This window comes from Catharus ustulatus, chromosome 2 (genome assembly GCF_009819885.2).
Source record: "Catharus ustulatus isolate bCatUst1 chromosome 2, bCatUst1.pri.v2, whole genome shotgun sequence".
In the NCBI taxonomy this organism is placed as follows: domain Eukaryota; kingdom Metazoa; phylum Chordata; class Aves; order Passeriformes; family Turdidae; genus Catharus; species Catharus ustulatus.
This window is the reverse complement of record NC_046222.1, coordinates 15,487,100-15,512,649: the sequence shown is the minus strand read 5'-3', so window position 1 is coordinate 15,512,649 and position 25,550 is coordinate 15,487,100. Positions and strand designations below refer to the sequence as shown.

The 25,550-nt window shown below is 46.4% G+C and overlaps 1 protein-coding gene across 1 annotated transcript in view; it reads right to left on the bottom strand.

The window, feature by feature from the left end:
* Window positions 1-284: 284 nt before the first annotated feature.
* MOGAT2 (monoacylglycerol O-acyltransferase 2) overlaps window positions 285-25,550 on the bottom strand; it is a 35,729-nt gene continuing 10,463 nt past the window's right edge. The window contains exons 2-7 of the mRNA XM_033051245.1: window positions 23,847-23,988; window positions 16,927-17,105; window positions 4,102-4,306; window positions 2,538-2,712; window positions 2,201-2,400; window positions 285-797 (exon numbers count right to left, since the gene is read on the bottom strand). Coding sequence (XP_032907136.1) covers window positions 643-797; window positions 2,201-2,400; window positions 2,538-2,712; window positions 4,102-4,306; window positions 16,927-17,105; window positions 23,847-23,940 — 1,008 coding nt within the window. The 5' untranslated portion in view covers window positions 23,941-23,988 and the 3' untranslated portion in view covers window positions 285-642. The remainder of the gene's footprint in view (window positions 798-2,200; window positions 2,401-2,537; window positions 2,713-4,101; window positions 4,307-16,926; window positions 17,106-23,846; window positions 23,989-25,550) is intronic.

The following is a 25,550-nucleotide window of genomic DNA, read 5'->3' as shown; positions in this document are numbered from 1 at the left end:
ACTCAGGACTCAGAGAGAAGAGCCCAGACTCTCCCACACACTCAGATAATAAGAGTGATTCCATTTCTAATGGAATTTATTTAACTTCTTTTGTGCCAGTGGGCTGCTGAGGGTGCTTGGGCATATGACCTTTCTGATAAACTGTGCTTCAGGTAGTGAGAAAAGAGCCCAGAGCAATTAAAAACATGAAGAGCACCAAACAAACAATGTTCATTTGTTGATCCAGATGAATTATATTTTAAAGAGCATATGCCTTCATCACAAATGATGGCTCATTCTCCCACTTCAAAATGCAAATAATGCAAAGGAAATAATTTAAATAATTCAGATCTGCCAGGAAATATCTGTATAAACTGGAATCCGTGCCAGACTGGAAGTGTTAGTGTTGTGCTGGGGCGTTTCAATTGTGCTGACCACAGATAGAATTTTTTTTCTTCTCTTTTATATATTTTATGTGTGTTTTATGGAGAAAAAAATAAAAACCTGGCTCTACACCCATGCAAATACTGGGAAAATCAAGCTCTTTTCCCTATGCTCTGTGGACTACATGTTAACTGTGACTATGTTGAGATTGTGGAGTAGTTCCAGAGAAGAGGGAAGCTGGGAGCTTGATCTCCATGGTTTCACCTTGCTCAAGGCACTCTACACGAATTCCAGGTGGCAGTCTTCTGGGACATTATATTTAGCTTTGTGCTTCTCAAAGAGATCAGACAGCTCCTTTAGGTATTTTTCATGGACTTGATCAACTTCTTCATCAGAGGGTTTGTACTTCTTCTGCACTGGGATTGGCTTCCCAACTGGAAAAGAAGTGCAGGTGTTAGGAGGAGCCAGTGTCAGGTACCTCTGAATGCTCTGCTCACCCTGGCACAGAGCTGAGCTCTAGAAGTCTCTAGAAGAGCCTTTTCCATCTCCCAGAGCTACCAGGACCAGGAATCTGGCAGGGGACAGAGAAGATCCATGAGGTACCTCTTGTGCTCTGGTCTCTTACTCAAATTGGTTTTTGTCGAGTGACAGAGGGTTTCAACATCTTATAAGGCTATTCTTCATCCAATTAATGAAGAGCCCATGTGATACTACACAGCTCATAAAACCATTGAGACAATCCAAACAGGTAGTAATACAATTAGGAGTAATTGCTGGTTGTCAAACTTAATCAGTGGTGTAAACTCTAACCATTCCAAACTGCATTTTAAATTAAATTAATTCACAGAGTATCAGCCACACTGGTGGGCCAAGCATGGAGATGTTGAAAAATTTATTCAAAACAAAACATTTTCTTGAAATTTGGTCTCCCACAGACATGATGTCTGCCCAAAATGGTTCATCTTCCTCACATGCAAATAGGTTTGGATTTGCAGATCTGTCTGCACAGGACAGTGAGCAAAGCTGCAAACTTCTTGAGTGTTCAGAGAATCACAGAATGGTCTAGGAGTGACCTTAGACATCATTTCATTCCATCCCCCTGCCATGAACAGGGACACTCTCCACAATCCCAGGTTGCTCAAAGCCCTGTCCCAGCTGCCTTGAGCACTTCCAGAGAAGCAGGGCAGCCACAACTTCTCTGGGTAACCTGTGCCAGGGCCTCACAGCCAAGAATTTCTTCCCAATATCCATCTAACCCAGCTATTCTGTTACTCCAAGCTCTTATGCAAAGTCCCCCTTCAAATTCCCTTCAAATTTGCCCTTTCAATTTCCCTTTTCTTGGAGCCTCTTTAGACACTGGCAGAGCTCTAAGGTCTCCCTGGAGCCTTTTCTTGTCCAGGCTGAACACCCCCAGCTCTCCTAGCCTGTCTCCCAGACACTCCAAGCCCTTGGAGCATCTCCCTTGACCTGCTGGTCCCCTTGTGTTTGTAAATCTGCCTTGGGAGATATTCAGTGCAGCCCCACTGCAGTGCTGTGGTATTGGGCTTGCCTGCGTCTCACAGGAGTGGGGAGGTTGGTCACATTTGCTCTGGGGCTTTTCCCAGCACAGCCCAGCTGGGCTGGGATGTGTCATGAGATCAAGCCGGATTGCCAAGCCAGTGAGACACCTGAACAGTTTGGAATGCTGCTTTGCAGCACTTTTCTAGCCATCACTGCTTGTGCTCTCTGGCAGATGCTTCAGCCTGGCAGGAGGTGACACAACCCAGGGACTGTCCCTGTTTCCCAGTCTGGGCAGCCTGGGTGTGTGTGGCACGGGTCAGAGCCCTGTGTGACTCACCCACGGTGCAGATGGGCCGTCGGTAGGGCATCAACCCAAAGCTGTACTGGAAGATGCCGCGTGCATGGAAGAGGGGAAGGGAGATGCCCATGATCTTCTGGAGAAAATGTTGAATCCTCCTCAGGTAGGAGCCCCTGGGGTTCTTCACCTGATCAAAGAGATCGTTCTCCCCAAAGGAAAAGGCAGGGACCAGGGGGGTTCTGCAGGGAGTCAAAACCAATAGCGTGTCATGATGAGCAGAGCCCATTCCCAAACCCCTTCATCCTTCTCCAGGACAGAAACCCCCCATTGCCAACCCCAGAGCTGAGCAGCCCCCCTTCAGCACCCCCTCCCTCACCCATTCTGGATGGCCAGGCGCACAAATCCCTTCCTGTTCTTCAGCAGCAAGGTGAAGGATCCTGGGCGGGCATCCAGGGCCTCCTGTGCCCCGCCAACAATGATGGCCAGCAAGTTCCCACCCTCTGGCTTCTGCAGCACGTAGCTTGCACTCTCCTTGTCAGAGGGGACGAGGCCTGGAGAGCAGAGAGGAATTAACAGTAAAACCCACCTCTCTGTGGTTTGCTCTGGACATTTCTTTCCGCATAACCTGTCTCTGGAGAGGTGTGAAACACTTTATTTTCAGAAATGAGAACCCCAGCCCAGTTTCCTTAAAAGGTGTTAGATTTGCACACACACCTCTGCACACAATTATCCATTTGCTGCCTGGCTCACAAGTGAGAAGTGAGGCAAAAAAATTAGGGAAAAAAATAAATGGGGAACTATTTGCACTTGAGCCCTAGGAAAAATCTATTTCAATTTGTTGTCGAGTGAGACTGCATCCAATTCTGAATAATTCTGTAGTCAGAGAAACATTTGCTTTAGGTCAAAACACATATACATTTCAGTGGATGGTGCTAATTGAAAGTGGAATTTGATGAAGGATTTGCTCCTTTGGTGTTGTTTACTTGAATAAGATGGAAATCTTTTATTCAGAAATGACAAAGCAATATTGTTTTGAGTATTAAAAAAAAATAATCCTTGTTTCAGGGGCTGAAATACTTTGCACATTTAAACCTCATGGTGAAATGGATTCAATTGACCTGAAAATTAGTTATGCACCCAACTCAGACATTACTGTGGTGAAACCTTCCTTCACCTGGGTCATAAGCCTCTGATATATCTCACTGTTTGGATTTCTCACTCTCCATGTAAATACTCTGGCAGCAGGAGCCATAGATTACGTGGAAAACAGGGTAATGGATGCCCTGGGGTGCATCAGATGGAGCTGGATGCTTATGTTTAGCCTATTGAACTCTGCCCACTTTCAGCTGGAGAAGTGACCATTGCCAAGCCCACTGCTGTGAGATGGAAGTCATCCTGCTGGTGTCCAAAAATCACTCAAAACTCCCTTTGGCCTCTCTCAGTTTAATTTTCACCTGTCTCTTTTCCTATTCCTTTCCACTACATCTGCCCCCCTGCTACATTCTGTTACAGCAGCATGAGCTGCTATTTTCATCCTCTGTCCCTGGATCCTGTTTCCCGGGAAGCAACAGATGCTTCAGAAAAAGAGGGTTTTTTTTCCCTCACAATTTAAAGGTTGAATATATTTTTTTACAGAAAGAAATACAGGAACATGCTGGCCTGCAGCTGTCAGCATTTCTGTTCACAATTTGCCCTGCGTTTTGCTGTTACACAGCACCTGGCACAGCAATGCCCTGAGCACATTTTGGAGTTGAACAGCCGAGATAACAGCAAGGAGGGCAGCTTTAACTTCAGAGGTTTTGGGTTGCCATCTCAAATAGCTGTGTCCATGAATAGCATCCAATTGGCCCCAGATGAGGGAAAACAGACCCTTGACTCCTCTTCCCCATGCATCTTCACTCTGTGCTCCTCATAAAGCACCCACACATCCCCCTCCTTACCTCCACTCATCAAATAGTCCCTGAAGAACGGAAAACGAAACCACAGAGAAAGCATCATCAGGTGGGGAGTGATGCCAGGGAAGAGTTTGGAAAAGCCAGATGCCTCTGTGCAGAAATTGAGGAAGGCTCCAGCTGCCAGGACTCCGTGGGGATGGAATCCCACCACGTAGTTCTGCCGAGGGTCCAGCTCTGCTGTCTTCATCAACTAGACACAGGGATGAAGGCAAAAGGGGCCAGAGTTAGTTCTGGAACCTCAGCAGGGTGGGACACTGGCCGTGAAGAGCAGACAAGGCATTCCTGGAGGGGAGTGTTTTGTACCTACCATGCCTTTCTATTGGAAAAGGTCAACTGGAACAACTCCCTCATTTTTACTGAGATTTCATTGCCCCATATTTCCATCTCCTCCTACCTAAATGACTTTTCTAATGGCACAGTTTCTTATGTTGCCTTGAGCTGGTCTAGGTGCTGTTGGGAACCAACTTTGTTTAAAATGTCCTCCAAAACATTTTCCAATACGGGGGATAAAAGTGAGAAAAGGGTGATTTCTTCCACACAGTACCTCTTGATCCCACAACCAGAAGAGCAGAGGGAGTGCATAATCACTCTACTACACAGCACAAGCACATGTCCCACCCAACAACTTGGTGTGGATCAAAGGTTTATCCTGTCCTGAAGCATGTGCCAGGTGTTTTCACACATGGTGAATTGAAATCTAGTTCCCAGATATCTAACAGAGAAGCTGTTTTCTTCCCACTGGGAAAAGCCTGCAGGACGCCAGATGTTTGTGCCTGTGTTGGGTGCCCAGGTCCATCAAAGAGCACGGGATGTCTGCCCAAGGCTGCTGCAGCTTTGGCCAGGAGGGAATGGAGAATGGCCATGTCCAGCATTTTAGGGATGGGTAGCAGGGATTGCAGACACAGTGCAGCTCATGGCCAGCCCTGGAGGGCTGACTAAGCAGCTTGTTAGAATCCTCAGCCCATCTGAAAGTGATATTGAAGCCTGGGATGTACTACATGGCAGAATGGGTACCACAGAACAAGAGGGGATGGTTAAAGGGCGGTAAGGGACAGCTGGGATTTGAACTCCATTGCCCTTGTTATGGCCCGCCCAGGGGACAGCAGCTGTGTGACAAACCCACCCTCCAGCTCTGGCACCAAGAACACCTTGCCATGCCAGCATCAGCCCAGGCAGAAGCCGGAAAAACTGAATGCTGACATCTCTGCACCATTTCTGGGGATGCTGAGGATGTCACAGCAGCAGGGAAGGAGGAACCTTTCCAAGGTTAGTCATCACATCCTTTCCTCATTGAAAGGGTGGTCAGACATTGAAACAAGATGACTGGGGAAGTGGTGGGACCATGATTCCTGAAATTTTTCAGAAATACTTAGATGTGGCACTTGGGGACATGATTCAGTGGCCTTTGTGATGGTGCTGGGGAACAGTTGGACTCAATGGTCTTAGAGGGTTTTTCCAACCTGAAATATTCAGTGATTCTGTTATCTTTCCAGGCACCTCCAAGGCATTTGTGCTCAAGAACAACCAAAGCTCTGTGCATTTCACCCCTCCAAGTACCCTGCTTCCATCTGCACTCAGGGTGCAGTTAATGGTGCATGTGTTTTCCTAGAAGCAGCTAGAACTGCAGGTTCATCATGAGAGTGTATTTTACTTTCTTCCATCATGGCTCATTTCCCACCTGTCTGAAAGCACTGTTGACTGTACGTGTGCCCATTCGAGCACCTGCTCCTAATGAGGGGAATGGACAAACAAAAGTCCCACGACTGCCCAGGTGCAGAGGTCTCCAGGCAGGAAGAGAGGCAGATGGCTGAATCACTGAGTGCCCAAGGCCCCTGCCACCATTTGCTCTTTTTTGAGTGATTTCAGCTTGCATCAATGTTTCCTGCATTCATCTTCAGCTTCCAAACAACCTTTCATCTCCATGTGATTTATAAGCAGGGAAGCAAGATGCTCAGGCGTGTTGGAAACTGCTACATTTCTGCTCTGTGTGTGCAGGGAGACAAGGAGGAAGGCAGCGAAAGAGGGCAGCCACTGAGCAGTCAAATTGCCTTAATGGGAGAGTTTGCCTCTGATCAGACACCACACATCTGTAAAAACTCTCCCTAAGGAACATCCCAGTGAAAGAGGAGGGAGGACAAGAAAGGAAAGAACAAAGGATGCTGCTTGGAGTGATAAGACAAGGGACAATGGTTTTAAACTAAGAGAGGGACAATTGCGACTAGCTATGAGGAAGAAATTTTTTATTATGAGAATAGTGAGGCCCTGGCACAGTTTGTCCAGAGAAACTGTGGCTGCCCCATCCCTGGAAGTGCTCATGTCCAGGTTGGATGGAGCTTAGAGCAGCCTAGTGTAGTGGAAGGTGTCCTTGTTCCAACAAGGATGAGTTTTAAGGCTCCTTCCAACCCAAATAATTCTGTGATTCTGTGGTAAGACATCATCCTGGGCAACTGGCTCACCCTGATTGAGCAGTGGGTTGGGCATGGTGATCTCTGGAGTTCTCTTCCAATGTCACCCTGACTTTGAATCTGTGATTTTTGGCTCCTTGCTCTAAGCCATGGGCAGCTGGAGGGCAGCAGTTGAGTCCCTCAAGATTTGGTGGATCTGGGTCATGTTTCTGCAGGAGCTGTCCCCTGCAGTAGCCCTCATTTTGTCACAGAGTCTGCTCACATCTGGATGATTTGGCCAAAACTCACAGGGAAACTAGAGAGCTTGTACAAGACTGAGATGGAAATCTGTAGCAGAGGAGAAACTTGGGCAAAGTCTCAGACCACAGGTCTAGACTCTACACTATCCTTTTCCCTCTGGAAATTCTTCAACACAAAAGCTCCGTCTTCCCTTCTGGATTGTTCCCACTGTCTCACCCCTTCCCTTTCCACCTGGCAGAGGTCAGTCTCCATTCCCAAACTTCTAGGAAAGTTAAAAATGTGACTCTGCACAGCCTCCCCCTCCTGCTGTCCAGCCGAACTGCTGAATGAAACTGGGCTTGAGGTGCCAAGGAATGGGACTATCCTCCATCCTGCCTCCAATGAGTTGTCTTTTCCATACCCTCTGGGTGGCATTTGCAATTCCACTCTTTCTGAGTGAACTGAACATTTAACAATTGCTGAAGTACTTAAGGGTCCCACCAAGCTGCTGTGTGCACGAGCATGAGAAAGCCCAAGGTGTTTCTGGTGAAATAAGAGCAGTTTCTCCTCTCAGAGGTGTCTGAGGAATGCCAAGCTAAAGTGTATGACCTGTGCTCTGTTAGCAGCTCAGGTTGCTCTCTCCAAGCTGAGCCATGGGTTTGTTGACTTCCTTGAGATTCCCCTTGGCACAGTCAGGATGGTGGCTGATGCCTTGCCTGCTGACAGCAGTAATGATCCCTTTGCAAAAGTGTTATGAAGCCTTCTGGATCCCAGATGTCGGGTGATCTTGGCCTTCCTAACAAATCAAATTGTTTAGAAAAGCCCTCTAAGTGCTCCCCCAGCACTGCCAAGGCCACCAGTAACCCATGTCCCCAGCTGCCATATCCACACAGCTTTTAAATGTTTCCAGGGATGGGGACTCCACCACTGCCTTGGACAGCCTGTGCCAAGGCTGAAGAACTCTTTCAGGGAAGAATTAAAGGAACTTAAACTTTGAAGGATGAGGTCTAGTTTATGCTTCATCATGAAGAAATATAGCTTGATAACTTCAATTTTCAGGGCTTGCAGTGATTACTCCGTAACAGAAAACTCTCCTTATTCTGACTACTCAAATGTGGGTCCAAGACATGGGTGAAAATCTGTCCCAGTTCCCCAAGAGATGCAGTGGGACCTGCTCCATGCACTGTCAGCTGTGTTAGGGAAATGCATATGCAGGCTTGGAGGAGCTCTGATAAGAGCCCATGTACTAGTGAGGGATCTCAAGCAAATTAATCCAAATCAATTTTAAACTGGCTTAGCTAAATGGCATTAACATCCCAAATAGATTACTAATTTGATGATAATGATGAGGGATTAAAGTACTCTTCATTTCATGTTTGGTTTGGTTTGAATTCATTTTGGAGTGGAATTAAGATAATTAGAGTTACGGCTTCAATTCAGCACTGGTTTAACCAGGCTGATTTAATTCATCCCTTGAGATGTGACTGGCTTCTCTTAGTTGCTCCTTGCAGACTGAATTGTCCTGTCCCAAACCATGGGAAGACAGAGGACAGGCAATCCCTTGTTTAAGGCTGGTGCACTGATGGTTGAGGAAAGGGTAGTGAGGCACTGGCACAAATTGCCCAAAGAAGTCATGAACCCCTGGAAATATTCAAGGACAGGTTGGATGAAGCTTGGAGCAACCTGATATAGTGAATGGCATCCTTGCCCATGGCAAGGGGCTAAAACTAGATGGTCTTTAAGGTCCCTTCCAACCCAAATAATTCTGTGATTCTCTGATTCTGTCATTCTCTGATTCAAATACAATTCTCTCAGAGTCCAAAGATTTGGATGGTGGTGCTCCAGAAGCCCCTGGAAATGCATTGTCTGAAGGAGTTAAAAAGTTGTTAAGTGAGGAATTAATCATGTTGAGATGAGTAGGGGCACTGCATGGTGCATACCATGTTGTAGTCAGGGAGGACATGGATGTGCCATCATTGCATCCTTAAGGATTGATGAACATGAGGTGGGAGAGAAGGAGCAGCATGGCATTACCCCCACAGTCACTCAAGAGAGCAGAGGAGGATGTGATGGAGGAGGAGAGTTTAGGAGACCTGATCAACAATCTCCTGGCTTCTTCATTTAAAGTTCCCCAAACTGAATTGTTTTTCTCTGGTCCCAAACTCTGTTTCCATGGATGTTACAGTAATCTGCTCTCAAGTAGGATAAACCTCCTTTCAGCTTTGTACTAAACAAATCCTTATGTCTCTAGCTGTCCATGGACACCTCCCAAAAACATCTCAGGCAGGACGGAACATGCAGTCAGTTTCTCTGTGGGAGGAAGCCAAATAAAGATATCCAAGAAACCCAACCAGATCTGAAGAAGGACAAATTGAAGTGCCAAACTGAAAAGAAGCAGGTCACCCACTCAAGGGTGTCTGGATGGGACACCAAAGGAAGGATGAGTATCTGAGCACTGCCAGCAGCTGCTGAGGAGGATGGGTTTCAGGTCTCAGCAATGGTGAGAGTCTGAGAGGGGCAGCTGGAAACAGTGAGATCTTTGAGCCCTGGGATTTTCTCCTGGTGCCACAATGCCAGGTCAGAGCTGAGTTTGCAGCAAATATTGAAGAATCTGACCAGCCAGGTGGATTTAAACTGAGTTTGGATGGGACTTCACCACCCTCACTCCCAAAGCTGGGTGAGGATGGAAGCTTCAAAATGCTCAAGTCCTCCCTGCCTCTTGCAGGACTTCCTTTATCCAGTGGATTAGCAGTGCAGGTGGTGGGACACAGTCCTCCAATGGATCTCAGCCATGACCCTGCTCTTAGGAAAGGACACTCCAGAACAGAAAACAGAGGGCCAACACATGGAACAGAGAAGTTCCTCAGAAAAGAATAGCCTGGTGTATTTGGGCCATTTGGCCATGCCTTTCTTTTTCCCTGACAATCCCTCTTCCAGCCAGCAGAAGGAAACAAAGGGAACAGTCAAGAGCTCTGGAAATCATAAATTGTATTTAATGTCATGGGCCATGGCACAAGTCCTCAGCTACAAATAATACCACTCTTCTGTGAAAAGTAAGGAAACATTCCTGGCAGGGATTGATTCAAATGAACTGGAACTATCCCCTCTACAGTGCCTTGCAATTCCCCAGAACTGTAACACACTCAAAAAACCTCTGTCACAGTTTGTGCCATGATGAGAATGAACGAGACATGGGATGGAGTCTTCCCAAATAACAGCTTTAAGGGTTCAACTAATTCTCCAATAAATCATTTTAGTTATGCTAACAAAAAACAGTAACACCAGCAAGGCCACAAGCACAATGACAGAGCTTTCTGCAGACAACAAAGTCCACGTGGCACTTACATAACCCTAAGGCTTGTGAGAAATGTCCTGTGGCTCTTGACAAGGAGAAAACAGTGGTGAAGACCACAGGGACCTTCCCTGTACAGCAGGCTCTTTCCAGGCTGCCCTGAATGAAGCTGGCATGATTGCCCCTAATGGGGTTGCTCTGAATGATGACAGCAGTTGAAAACGAAATATGTCCCTGTCTTGATTAAAAAGACAAATGTCTGCCAAAGAAAGTGGGAACCTTCCTGGAACAGTCAATATCCCTCTTTCCAAGTTAATGTAATTTCAAAATTACAGGGCTTTCAGGAAAAAAAAAATCAAAGTCCTGGAGCCGAGTACACAAAATCCTGCAGCACTGCCTGACCTCTCTCCTCAACCCCTTTATGGAAGGAGGGCAGGAAGGTGAGACCCACCCCACCAAGCCTTGGGTCTGAGTTCATCACTTGTGGTGGCACCATGCCTCAACTCTGAAAATCCCTGAATAGAAAAGCCCACTCCTCCAGCCAAAACCTCCCCAACCCCACAGCAATCCAGAGAAATGCCAGGAGACTTTCTTTTATGTCTTGATTGCTGACTATTCACCCAAAAAACTGCCCTCTCCCCCTTCCAGGCTCTCCCTGATAACAAAGGGAAGAAATTCGCTGAGAAACCTGAAAAACCACAATGGTCCCCAAAATTACCTGAGACCCCAATTTGCTAGAACGGACTCACAACCCAAGTTATGTTATCCAAAGCTGAGACGTCTTGCCTAAGCCAAGCATCCGGCCCCAATTTTCAGTCAGGAAAAAGGTGGTGACTTCTGTTCGAGGACTGTAAAGACAGATATTGCCAAGCTCATGCTCACACTTTCCCTGTTTCACCTTCCCCCTCTGAGGCTCCAAAGCACCGTGCCTGTATGAGGGAGGGTGGTGATGGCACGGGCTGGGGCGGGGGAGGAAAAGCAGCGATGTCCATTCACTTGGCATGGGGATGGAATTTGTTTTTACTGTTTAGGCTGAGTGCATCCCTCATTGTAAAGATGCACTGATAAATGATGAGGAAGGGATTATGAAAATGGAGATAGGGTTTGGGCAGCAGCAGATTACTGACTGCTTTTTGAACATAGCATAGATAGAGCTGTACATAGCAGCCAAAATCACTCTGTAGGCAACATCTACACAGCTTCTGTTATCACAGGTTACCTGTTCAGACATATTATAGCTCAAACAGATTAATTTTAAACATTTTGGCATATTTCCTGTAACATTATAATGCAGCTGAGCTCAGACATGTATTGGAATTGAAGAATCACAGATTCATTTAGGTCATAAAACCCCACTGACACCATCAAGTCCAACCATTACCCCAGCACTGCCAAGACCACGACTAAATCTTGTTCCCAAGTACCACATCTACACAATTTTGAAACAATTCCAGGCCAACTGAAGGACTGTAAGGAGGGTATATTTCGAAATACATAAATAAATAAATAAATAAATAAATAAATATTAAAAAAAGATAAGAGAAGAAAGAAAAGAGAAGAAAAGAAAAGAGAAGAAAAGAGAAGAAAAGAAAAGAAAAGAAAAGAAAAGAAAAGAAAAGAAAAGAAAAGAAAAGAAAAGAAAAGAAAAGAAAAGAAAAGAAAAGAAAAGAAAAGAAAAGAAAAGAAAAGAAAAGAAAAGAAATTAGAATAGATTTAAAGTGTAGAGAAATTCAACAGAAATAACTTCCCTGGGAATTGGACCCTGATTTGGTTTCTTACTGTAGTTTTTCTTATCCCACTTTTCGAACCACTTAAGCTCTGATTCTCAAATTATTAATTAAAATGCAGTCAGTTCCAAGGGGGATAAATCTAAGAGCAAAGTGGTTCTTTTGCAAGGGTGGTGCTGGCAGGAGGTGCAGCTCGCACACACTGCAGTGGCCTGGCTCAGCACTGGCATACTCTGTACTGCAGCACACTGCAAATTCGCACTGCCCAGAAAACAGATGCTCATCCCAACTTCTCTTTGCTCCCAAGACAGCAAACGTTCACAGGGATCCCTTAAAAGCAGTGTTTAAAGCTGTTTCCTAAAATAAGACAGCAGGCAGCACTTGCTGCCTCCAAACACTTGACCGTGCTAAGTTTGCTGCTGGGATCTGGCAGGATTAGGAGACATTAATCTTCCCAGGATGCCTAATTCTCCAGGGCTTAACAAACTCCATCTACACACAAATACAGCCCAGGGTCCTGGATGCCAACCCAGTCTGTGTCCCCAGATCTCAATTCCTTGTGTCCCTTGTGCTGGGGCTTTGGGCAAGTGGGGCTGTTCAGCCTGAGGAAGAAAAGGTGAGACCTTAGAGCCCCTGCCAGTGGCTTTAGCCCCCTGCTAGAGGGGCTGCAAGAGAGCTGGGGATGGATTTTGGACAAGGGCCTGGAGGGGCAGGGCAAGGGGAGTGGCTTCACACTGCCAGAGGGCAGGGTGAGATGGGATATTGGGAAGAAATTCTTGGCTGTGAGGATGCTGAAACCCTGGCACATGTTACCCAGAGAAGCTGTGGCTGCCCCATCCCTGGAAGTGTTCAAGGCCAGGTTGGACAGGGCTTGGAATGGAAGGTGTCCCTGCCCGTGGTAGAGGGTTTAGAACTGCATGATCATTGAGATCTCTTCCAACCCAAAACATTTTCTGGTTGCACAATTCTATTACTGAGAAAATATGTTTGAGAAATAGTATTATGCGACTGCTTGGTTATAATGCTCTCTGTATTACATCTCTTTTAAACTTTTCCGTTGTCTTTTTGTGAAACTTCCTCTGTTTTCTCCCAGAGAAGTGGGGAGAAAAGCTCCATGGAGCCCTCCCTCACCCAGGGAGCTGCAGCCAAAGCTGTAATCCCATGCTCCCTCTGCTGGTGTTAGTGTTCCTCCTACAAGAAAGGACAGACAGGGAATGCAGAGGCATTCAGGAGTCGAGTTCCATGTTCTTTAGGAAGGGACAGGAGAAGGGTCATTGTTGGGCTGAGTTGGCAGCTAAATTTCAGCAGAGAGGTTGGTCCAACACTCCACAAGTGGTGGCTTACGGCCACAAATAATTTACAGAATATATATTGCATGCAATTATTGCAGTCACATAAACTCTGTCGTTTGGTTTTGAACGTGATAAAGAACATAGAGATTAGAAATTTTCAGATCCCATGAAGTTGCTGAATACAGCTTAAAGACTAACTAGCAAAGAAAGATAAAAGGATGTAAAGGTATGCACACTAGATGATAAAGGTAGTTTAGCAGTGGAGGAACAGATAAGGAGGGCTACAGTGGTTTTTGTGCAGGTTAGGCAACAAGAAACAACAGCACATGCCCAAAGAAAAAGTTCAAGGAAAGGTCACCTTTAAAATTAATATATTCACTGAATAGGACCACCAGAGATCCCTTTAGAGGACACTCCATGATCATAAAATGATTTCCAGTAGGAGGCAGATGCATGCAAATTAGTTCTAGGAAAAGTGCTGTTTATGTATTAGCTAGGAGACACTCTTTAATGAATACATGATTATAATGTTGAGAAGCCTCACCACACACATTAGATTAAAGAACACATTGCAATGTGTTCTGCACAGATAAAGAGTGCTTGCTTTCTAACACTACAAATTGTGTTAGGAAGTTTATTTTACGGTTGATTCCATTATCAGAGGCACCTGAAAATTACACTCCCTGCCATGGGAATGGACACCTTCCACTAGACCTGGTTGCTCCAAGCCCCATCCAACCTGGCCTTGAACATTTCCAGGGATGGGGCAGCCACAGCTTCTCTGGCCAACCTGTGCCAGGATCTCCCCACCCTCACAGCCAAGAATTTCTTCCCAATATCCCATCTAGATCTACTCTCTTACAGTGTGAACCCATTTCCCCTTGCTCCATCTCCACACTCCTGATGAACAGTCTCTCTCCACCTTCTCTCAGGGCCCTTCAGACACTGGAAGGTGCTGTGTGGTGTCCACACAACCTTCTCTTCTCCAGGATGGACAGCCCCAACTCTCTCAGCCATCTCCATGTGGCAGGTGCTCCAATCCCCCTGTGGACTTCATGGCCTCCTCTGGACTTGCCCCAGAAGTGCCATTTAATCTTCTTGTGCTGGGGGCACCAGAACTGTGCACAGTATTCCAGGTGTGGTCCTGTGAGAGCAAAGAGGGTTATTTCTGTCTGAGCAGCAAAGCTGATGGGTGTGTCATCCATCTCTGGTCCTCACCTTGCTCCAGCTTCCCCTAATCCTTTTCCCACACCCTACTCCATGCAGGATGGACTCTCAGGCTGGGTTCTTATTTTTTTCTTTTCCTTTTTTCCTGGTGGGTTCTTTGGCTTTTTGGGCTCCCAACTTCATTATCCTGGACTGCAGCACCCAGTTTCTGACTCTGGGTGATCTCTGACCAGCTGGGTACATCCCATCTGAGTTCTCTCCACAGGCAGTGTATTCCTGAAGGAATTATCTTAGAAACCCCCATTGTCTGGTCTATCCTTGAAGCTCTGTTCTTTGAACAACCCATGGGTTCTGCTGCTACATTGCTGAGATTTGTACCAACTTGTGATGGCTCTGAGGCAGGACTTGCTGCTGCTCCACACCACGCCAAGGTAAAAGGTACCAGATAAAATAAGATACCAGATAAAAGAATCAAAGGCCAGCCACATGCATTAAGTAAATCAGGGAATGTCATACAAGTCCCTCTCAAGAAAGAGCAGCTCTGTGAGATTGCCCAGCACACCCCCAGCTTTACCTATCCACCCCTCTCCTCAGAGGAACGGGATACTGACATTGCAGGGCACCCAGGATCTTTTGGATTTTGGTTCAAACTTGGCCTTATGCCCACTGGGTAAATTCTGAGCAACCTGCAGGGCAGGAATGGTGCAATATAGACATAGAAAAACAAAGATGAGGTTTCCCAGCTGGAAAGCAGCAAGGTTAAATAGGAGTAGAAAAACTGGATGATTGAAGGATGAGGTTGGTAAAAAGGGTAATCCCCATTTTTTACTGTGTCTTTGAGTAATCTTGGATCTGAGAAGGGTATCCTTCAACACTGTTATAAATATGATTCGTGCTAATTAAATTGTAACTATATTGGCAAAATTGTTGCTTTATATCAATAGAAAAATTACATTCAATTGTTACAAAGCAAAAAGAGGGGGAAAAAAGGGACAAAGCAGAATCCTCCAGATGTTCAGTGGGAGTAGAGATAGTAAGGATGTAGGTCTGATAACAGCAGCTAGAAATAAAACTTTTCAGCCTTGAATTGGGCCAAATTGGGATGATTCCAGGCATTGGACACTGGAATAAGGCTTGTTATGGGAGCATATATTTAATTATATAACCCAAAGTTCAGTGTGCTTGCGATACCTGCCAGGTTACACAGCGGACACTGAGGAAGACCCAGAGCCTTCATCGGAAATGAGACCCCGAAAGGATGAGAGACCCCAACTCCTGGTGAACCACGTGCAACACAACATAGTGACACAGATTTTAGGAATAGAAACTAGGAGGAGCTTTCCAGAAGATTCTATATTAATATGTGTTAGCAATCAATATATAAAGGAGATTTTTACCTTGATAAATTTGGTGTGGAGGGAAGGGCCCCATCCGTACCCCCTGTGTAACCCAGTCGGTTTTTGCTTATGTTTTATTTGAACCAGACCTCAATTATACTAAATTACTCACTGACAAATTTTGTATATACAATAATTTCACGATTATAACTGTATCCGATTATAAGCTGCACTTTTGAGTGTCGGCAACTTTTTGTTCTTTGTCCATATATAAGCCGCATGCCCGGGTGTCAGCAACTGTCTTGGGTTACAATACAGAGTGTGATAAAAGGTATCTGTTCTATCACCATCTGTTGAGGGTGGGGGCAGTGATCCTTATCTCCATGGCAGATATTCTGCTAATGGGCCATCCATTGAAACCAGGCAGGGCATTGTTCTTTATCTTTTCACAACCCATCCTTCCTCCAGCCAGTCATTTTCTGCTCATGGCCATTGAGTCCCACTGTGGGACTGATAAAATTACTGCATCCCATTGGAAGTTGCTCCTGCCAGGGGGAAGAGCCCAACATTTCTTACCAAGATAAAAACAGAGGTTTTGGGACACTAAGGGAGCCCCTTTCTCCACTGGATTTCAGAGGGAAACCGGATTTCTCCACATCACCACTGGACCTTTAGAGGGAAACTGCACCTTGTACAGGAGCACTGCTCCAACTGAGCCACATCTGTCACTGCAGGAGGATGCAGCCACCATTTAATGGGACTGCTACCAACACCCTGCCTGACAGGGTGTCAGGTTGTATTCTGACTTTGTCAGGGTTTGGAGTTTGTTTCTTTGTAGTACTGTATTTCTATTTTAATTTCCCTAGAAAAGAACTGTTATTCCTAATTCCCCTATCTTTGCCTGAGAGCCCCTTGATTTCAAAATTATAATAATTTGGAGGGAGGGGTTTACATTCTCCATTTCAAAGAGAAGCTCCTGCCTTTCTCAGCAGACACCTGTCCTCCAAACTAAAGCAGAAACTTTTTGTTCTTTGTCCGTATATAAGCCACACCTGATTATAAGCCGCACTTCCGGGTTCGGACCAAAATTTTAGTCAAAATGGTGCGGCTTATAATAGTGAAATTACTGTACTTAAATATATATATCCTATATACTTTGATTGTATTTATTTTAATACAATTGCTGCTATTAAAAATTGCTGCTAAATTTAACATTGGTGCCAAATGTAATTTTGTTTCATAAATTGGACAAATCAAAGAATCCATTCGTATCAACAGCAAACTCCCAGTGCCCCATGCCATGACGGCTGGCCCCAGGTTGCATCCAGACTCCAGAGCTGTCCCTGGAATACAGAGAGCCAATGGACTTACCGTGATGGGGAAATAGTCCCTCATGTACCTCCAGACGACGCAGTTCCGCAGGACGTGGATCCGCCGCCCGCCCTTGCCGGGCTTCTCCCTGTCTATGAACCACCATGCGGCATAGAGGGCACTGACCAGCCAAAAACGAGTGAACAGGAGGCCGATGAAGGCAGCTGTACAGCACTGTGCTGAAAGAAAAGCCAGCAGTGACCTGATGGTTGGATTGGGTGGGCTTTGGGAGAGGAATGGTTCATTTGGAGAGGCATTTTGGATCTGGGATGGAGCCTCCACTGGGCTTGCTGCTGAATTTATCAGTGGGAAGGCACCTCTGATGCAGAGGTGGTCTCTTTTCTATCTGCCCCAGGAACCTGAAAAGACACCAACTACCTCCCTTGTAGCAACCACCAATTTCTCCAAAGGACACCATGTCCCCTTCTTCCCAAAAGACTGATGAATCTCACTGCATTCAGTGTTCTCATGGATCAGCTCTCTATCCCTTTGCTGTCTGGCTTTTCTCTGGAGTCAGACTGATCTCTGCAATTCTAATGGCCTTATTTTACCCCAAAACTCCTGTTAATACCCCCTAATGACACCTGATATTTTGGAATGGCAGCAAAAAGGGTCTAATGTCCAGTCTGTACAATCCCCAATAGTTTATCTTGAGCTAATGATTCCCCATTTTAATTGTCTCCATGATTTATATCCGTAGATAAGATTTTCCTCTTTACTGAGTTCTTTATTATTGATTTTGGACCCTTTCCTCCGCTTCCCAAGTTCAGTCTCAACTCTAATCTTGGTCTCCAGAGGATTATCAGTTCTTTTTACTCTATGTCACCATGAATTTTATAAGAGTGCTCTATTTCATTCTCTAATGGAAATTCTTCCATGACTTGGGACTTTCTCCAGTTAATTCCCAGCTTTGACCTCTACCTCCCACCTCCCTTATACCCTGTGTTTTGGCATGGGAACAAGAGAACAAAAGTATTTGCGCAAACAAACATTACTTGGCACATCCCAAATCCCACCCAAGCCCAGCACTGCCACCTGGTAAAGCAAATGTGTGCCTGGGAAGAGCTGTGTCCTCCCCATCTGCCCCTCTGGAACCCTTGTGAAGGGGAATACTGAGCTGAAGAAAACCCAGATTCACCCAAGTCCCTTGCCTTCTCCAGCTCATGGATTACATAATGCTCTGTATATTTTGTTCTACTTTGGGTCTTCCTTTCAGATCCATCACCCAGGGCTGGAAGATATGAGGATGGAGATGCCCTGCTCAGCTTCAGCTTCAGCTGTGATATAGATGCATCCACACCCTCAAGGTCAGAGACATTTTTTTCATCTTTGGGAGTCACCTGATACCTGTTTTCTCCACAAATTCCCAGCTAAGTCCTGTCAGAGAAGTGGAATAGGATGCTCTCATCTAAGACATTCATGTACCTCCTGTTTGCTTTCACTTAAGGATAAATAAGCAGATCATATTTGTAGCTTTTTTTGTGTGTGTGATAATTCACCCTGATTACAAAGCTTTGCTTGGAAAAGCAAACCCTTGCCCTTTTTTAAAACACTGTCATGATAGGATCAATAATTCCTGTGGGGGGAAAAGCACAATAATCTAACAGGTTCCTAAATCCTCTTAGAGCTGAGATGGGATTGCATGTCTTCCTGTAAGTAGAGATACTGCAGCAGGCACCTGGCTTGGCACTAAGAATTTTGCAGTGGGAAAAAACTGCAGCTCTCAGCAACAGGACTAGCCTGTAATGCATCATGCAGGTCAGAAAGAGCCACTGCTCACACCTGGTGCCACGTTTTTAATGGAATCACGGAAGTCCCCTCAAATCTGGCTTTGGACACTTCCAAGGATGTGGCAGTCACAGCTTCTCTGGGCAAACTGTGCCAGGCATCACAGCCAAGAATTTCTTCCCAATATCCCATCTAACCCTGCCCTCTGGCAGTGGGAAGCTGTTCCCCCTTGTCCTGTCACTCCAGACTCTTCTCCAAAACCCTCTCCAGCTCCCTTGGAGCCCCTCTAGCACTGGAAGAGTTTCTCCCCAGAGCTTTCTCTTCTCCAGGTTGAACACCTCCAGCTCTCCCAGCCTGTCTCCAGAAGAGAGGGGCTCCAGCCCTTGGAGCACCTCCATGGTCTCCTCTGGATCTGTCCCTGGAGTGTCACACAAGTGAAACAGAGTGAGAAAATCCCCTCCCTCAACCTGCTGCTGACACTTCTTTTTCAAATGCCACAGACACAGACTTTGTAACTCCCAAGAACTGCATAGAACATGAACTGCAGCTCCAGGATCCACATAGTAAATAAACACAATTTTGCTGCACTTGGGAGCCAGGTCATCAGGCCTGCTGCAAAACCATGCAGTGCCTAATTCTCTTTTTATCATACTGTGCAAAGCTCAAAGTACATTCTGCAAAGTGAAGGAGTAGTTCTGGTCCAAATCCATGCTTTATCTCACAATTATATAATTATTAATTTCTTCCTCGATTCATTTGCAATTCAATTTTTTTTCCCCAGAGCAGAATTTTCACTCAGTGACCTTCACTCAACATTACGTCTGGGTGTGAGGTTCATACAGATGTGATCCTCATCTCCTCCCCCTGCAGGTCTGGACTCCAGTGCTCTAGCCCAATGGCACACACTAAATTGCTATAAAATGGTTTAATGGCCCTCACACAGAGCTCTTTCAAGGCAGACAAGGGCTGTAGGAGCAGGGTTAAGAGCATCATGCAAGTCATTGCAGATGCATCAGTTCTGTTCCCTGGAAACAGCCAGAAAATTCTGGGCTGGGAATAGCTGCTGCACTGTCAGCACTGTCATGGGAAGTGGAGACTGCTTCAAACCAAAGCTAAAAACAGAGGGTCCCTGACAAGAAGGAATGCCTATGCACACCCTAAATCTTGCACTTTCTGATGAGTCCAGATTCAGGAAGGTTTCTCTGTGGCTGAGGTCTGGCTCTGAATGAAGCATTCATAGGATGGTCCTGGACTCTGCAGTGCACCTGTTGAGCAGGGGTGCAGTAACTTTACATGGTCCAGGACCCAGCATCTCACATCTCCATGGTTGTATGGGACTCAGCAAAGAAAACACACATCAATGTGTATTTGACAGTTGATTTGGATTTTTTCACAGATTAAATGGTTTCCTGGGCTGGATTCTTTCAAAGAAGTTGGATTCCTTCAAAGAAGCATAGTAAAAATGAAGTGGTGGGTTTCCTATGCTGAGTAGTTTTGCTGTGAGCTGTAAATCCCTCTCTGGACAAGAAAATGGCCATATCACAGAGAGCACAAATATTCCATGGGCTCCAAGTGAGCCATGGGTTCCAAAGGAGCCACAAGCTTCAAAGCACATATGGAGGACTTTTCTGGCCAAGCCTAAGCAGAGGTCATATCCTATCAAAGTGCTCCTAACCCAAAATTTGTTAATTCAACCTGAAATAGGGAAAACTGCGAACTACAGGAAGAGATTTTCATTATCGCAACAGCCCCAGAGGGAGTCAGATTCATGCTGCACAGAATGATCATCACAGAATCACAGAATGCATGGGGTTAGAGGGATCTTAAAGACCACCCAGACCCAGCTGCCCTGCCATGAGCAGGGATACCTTCCACTAAACCAGGCTGTTCAGAGTCCCATCCAAACCGGCCTTGAATTCTTCCAAGAGACGTGGTGCTGTGCCAGCCTGGACTCCCTGACTGTGGCCACCTACAGAGACACTACACCCTTGTGCACAGCTGATGTGGCTGTGGGCTACACTCGGCTGCCAAGGGAGCCTGGTCGTGCTGGTACCTTTGAGCCTGCCCTGATGACTGGGAGGTTCAAAGGCTGGGTGTGGCACGCTGGGTCTGCACGCCCAGGGCTACTGCCCCTGCACGGGTTTGTTTGGCACGGCTCAGCCCTGCACTCATGGTTCTGCATGGGGTGTCTGCATGGGTGTCCATGCCCAGTGGAGAGTGGTAATGAGAGAGGCAGAAGGAAGCAGTGCAGCAGGCTCGGGCACCAGGCTGCTGATTTCAGCTCTCTGCAGTAGCCTGGTTCCACTCCATTAAAAGGGGCGCTTGTCAGTACTGGGATCGTGTTCTGGGAAGGCAGTGGGGTCCCCACTCCATGCCCTGCAACCCATTCTTACACCTTGCATTCCTCCTCCGGCAGCTGTCAGCCTCTGAAATAAATGGAACCTTTTGTCTCCATGCCCTGGCCAGGAGCATCCTCAAGAAAACCGGCAGTACAGACAACGCCTGCCTGTGGCAAGCGATGCTGGAGCAGAACTCTTTGCCAGCACTGGAGAGCTGCTGCCCTCCCTCAGCATCCTGCCGGGAATGAATGAGGAGTCCCTCCCCCAGTGCTTGGCTTCTTAGGGGATGCATTTGCACTTGCACAGCAGCAGCTGCCTGCAATCCGTGCTGCTGCGATCCCCGGCCAAAGGGCTGCGCAGCGGTCAGACGGGTGTTTCAGAGCCCTTTTTGGCAGCAGGAGCACAAAGCCTGTCTGCCAAACAAAGGAGCAGCCGGCAGCTAAATCCTGCCCACGGCAAGTCTGAGCTCTGTGCCTGAGGATTAGAATAGTGCAGCTCATGGGATGAAAATAAGGGTATCTCTTAGCAGCCAGCTTATGCAGTTGTTAAACTGGGAGATTTTGGGTGGAAAACTCCAGGCTTAAAGAAACTTTGTAAAATGAACCAAACCAGCTGGAATTGCTTCATAAGGTTTTTGTTATCACCTTTCTAATGCCCTTCTTAAGAGCGTTTCCTAACTACTTTTGGTTTCAGATTGTATCGCCAAAAGAAACCCAAACCAAACCCAAAACCAACACAAAACCAAAACAAAAACGCAAAAACCTCAAACCAACCGACCAACCAACCAACCACCCAACCAACCAACTAAATAAAAAAGCCAAACAACAAATCAAATTCTGCCAGGGAAAGATGATAAGCTCTTGGAGGTCAGCCATGGGAGGAGGAGTTGGTTTGGGTCTCAGCCTCATTCAGCGCAAGCTGCATTTCCCTGCAGGAGACAGAGCCTGTGTTTGCAAGGAACTCCTACAACTGCAGAGCATTCCTCCCTTCTGGCCATTTGCTGTCATTCTGCTGGCTCTAGCTCATTTCCCTCTCTGGACAGTCAAGTCCCAGCTTCCTTCCAAGAAGGGAAAAACCTCAAGTACAAGTTGTTTTATTGGAAAACACTGTTGAAGTTCCGTAAACCCCAACTGCATCCATGCTGGGAATGGGGATGTGCTGTTGGATCTCCTGTTAACACTGTGACCATATCTCTGCTGCATCCCAACTGAATCATGGACATGGAAGGAAATGCAGATGCTGGGACAGAGAGGGAACCATGGAGCACTCCAAAATGTCCCATTCTGGCCAGCTGTGTCCAAGGCTGCATGGTTCTGGCCAGATCTTGCCAAGATTCATTTGTGTCTCCTCCTGCCACGTGTTCTCTGGTGGCAGAAGGTTGATCACAGATGGGATCTCTTCTTCACTAGAATGTTGATCACAGGTGGGGTCTCTCCTGCTCAGGGAGACCCCCTGGGTTTGTAACACAACTATGGCAACAAGGGTGGCAGTTTGGCACTTCTCTTCCAAAAAAAAAAAAAAATAGTGTATCTTCACCCATCTGGTGACCAGCAATGTCCCCTGGCCTCTTGAATTGCCCAAACTGGGCTAATGTGTAGTTCAGAAGAGTGATCCTTAAGAGAAGAATGAGGGATTTGTCTTTACAAACAATGAGACTGCTAGTAGATAAAACTAGCACTGAGAGAGAAAAGAAACAATGGGAAAGATTCCACTGATAAATGGAATGAGAGAGATTTGTCTTTACTAACAAACTGTAGGTTTGCTGATAAAATTGGATGCTGAGAGATGAAGGAAACAAAGGGAAGAACAGTAAATTCCATAGGAATTGCACTGATTGACACCAGGAAAAGGGAGTATAAATTAGAGGGGAACTTTAGGTATCAGGCGTTTCAGGAAGTCTGCACCTCTCAACTACCTCAGCCAATGGGGAAAGAGAGAGGGAAATGCTGGGAAATTAGGATAAAAAGGAGGCTGCATCCTCTAAAGTTTTGAGAGCCCCCTGGGCTGTAAATGGCCCCAGACATTTTACACTGAAAACCTACCTCTGATCCTCCCATCTCTTTATTTCCCCAAAACTAGGAAACTCTGGGATGCCACCTTCCAGCCTGATGGGCTGTAAATGTCCCCAGACAGTTTGCATTCTCTGATGATGTGCCTCTGTGTATTCCATCATCATTTCCCTGTGCATCCTATCCAAAACTGCATCTGTGTCATTTCCATCAGCACCTGATGCCCTCCACCAAGCAGTGAATGTCTGCATCTCAGTTTGCTGATGTGTCTTTTCCTCAAACTCCTTGGGTTTTCTTGGAAAAATTACCTTTCAGAATGTGCAGGGACATCTGAAAAAAGTGAAATGTCTGTTCCAAGGGATGAAAAGCAGAGTTCCCAACACTCTTCCTGTGGTACCATTCCTCAAGCATGATAATTCTATTTCCCATCCCTAACACCAAGGAGAGCAGCAGCTTAAACCAGGAAAACTCTAAATCTAAAAGAGCAAGAGAAGCTGAAAACCCCACCCTGGTTTAGATGTTGTGTAAGACCTGTAAACACTTTCATCCATAGGCAGTCAGCCATATACTTCCTTAGTGCGTCTGTGCTCTGATCAGGTGACGAGAAGAAGCCAAAAACGCTGGCACAGGCTGTCCAGAGAAGCTGTGGCTGCCCCATCCCTGGAAGTGTTCAAGGCCAGGATGGACAGGGCTTGGAGCAACCAGGTCTAGTGGAAGGTGTCCTGTCCATGGCAGGGGATTGGAACCAGAGGATCCTTAAGGTCCCTTCCAGCTCTAACCGTACTGCAATTTTATGGAAAGCTTCTCTGGCTTCTCAGAGAAAGGAAAAAGAGCTGTGTCTTACCTAGACCCAGGAAACTGAAGATCCATTGAGCCACTGATGCTGTCTGAAGCCTTCTCTGCAGAGGCACAGAGCGTGGAGCAAACTCAATCTTCATCTTGGGCTCTGCATGCACGTCTGGCAAGGAGAAGGAAGCAAGTGGTGCCTGCAGAGTGCAAAGTCGCCTGTCAATATCTGGCCAGCGTTACAGTAAAAGGGATTGTGCAACACACAGCCACAGTGGCACAGCACCATCCCTTACAGGGAAGAGAGAGAGGGAGGGAGGTGTCATGGACTTTACACCATCATGACTCACAGCATTGTTAGATGGTGACAATGTCAAAGCAAACTCCATTCAGGACCCAGTCCTGCCTTCAAGGTCCTGTCTCTTTCAAATTTTGTAATATTTGGGTGTTGGCAGAGGCAATGAGGCATTCATGCCTGGTAAGCCAGTTCTGTTTTCTCCCTTCTCCTACAAATCACCCTGTGCACAACAGGAAGGGACAAGCAGAAGGGATGAACACAGGCAGGTCACTTTTGTTCACAAGTGATGTGCTGTGGATGGGTTTCAGTCTCAGCCAAGGAGGTGGGGAGACAGCACAAGGGTGTTTCACTGCTGAGCAGCCTCATACCTCTGCCAAGACATGGATGGATGGCCAGATGAGCTTCCATGTGTATCCTTGCACATGTTTATAGAGGTGTACAGGAAGGAAATACTAGTCCTGTTTTGCATTTGTATTTCCAAGCAGGTGCACAGTCTGAGCCTCTGCCTTGTCACGTGCCAAGAGATGCAATTTACTATGTGGGGGAAAAAAAGTAGAAATTTGGGGAGAAAAAAAATCCTCAAGGAACTGACAAGCCACTCAGGTAGGCAAAGAAGTCATCTACAAGAGGGCTGGGAAAACCAAAGGTCTCATTGTAACCAGGATACAGAATCGTACTCTGAACAGACTGCACTGAACTGTGAGCACTGTGTAAGGACTGGCCACGTACAAAGGCTTCACTCACAAGTCCAAGGGGCATTTCAAATTCCAAGGTCACTGCAGCCAAGACTGAAAACAACCTTTGGCAGAAGAGATGTTAGCCAAAAAATAACTCCTCTCCTTTGTCAGACCTAGGAAGGTGCTGGGCTATGAGGGATCTGTTAGACTCAGTTTTCCCAAATCACAAGGATAACAGGGCTCTGGTCATACCCCAAGGGATCTTTTCCCAAAGGCATTGGTTGCTTTAATTGAGCTAAAGATGGTTTAGATATCACTCAAATCTCTCCCCATCATTTGTCTTCTACCGCAAATGTCAGAAGTCTGCCTGCTTTGAGAAAGCAAAGGAGGTTTTTAATTCTTTCAGCGCTGTTACCTGGAGACAGGATGTTTCCTGGTGAGGAACCATCAGTGATTTCCAAAATTCTGTGGGGAGATCTGTGGGTCCAGGGCTCCTGGTGTTCCTGTGCAACACCAGCATTGTCAGAGAGGTGGGTGGTGGGACCAAGGAGAGGTTAGGTTGGTTATTAGGGAAAATTCCTTCCCCAGAACAGTTTCCAAGCCCTGGCACAGGCTGCCCAGGGCAGTGGTGGAGTTCCCATCCCTGGAGGGATTTAGCACACATGTAGATGTGGCACTTGGGTTAGAGGTGGGATTGGCAGTGCTGGGGGAATGGTTGGACTTAATGGTCTTGGAGGACATTTCCAACCTCAACAATTCTATGAAAAGCAGTTAAAAGGACATCTCT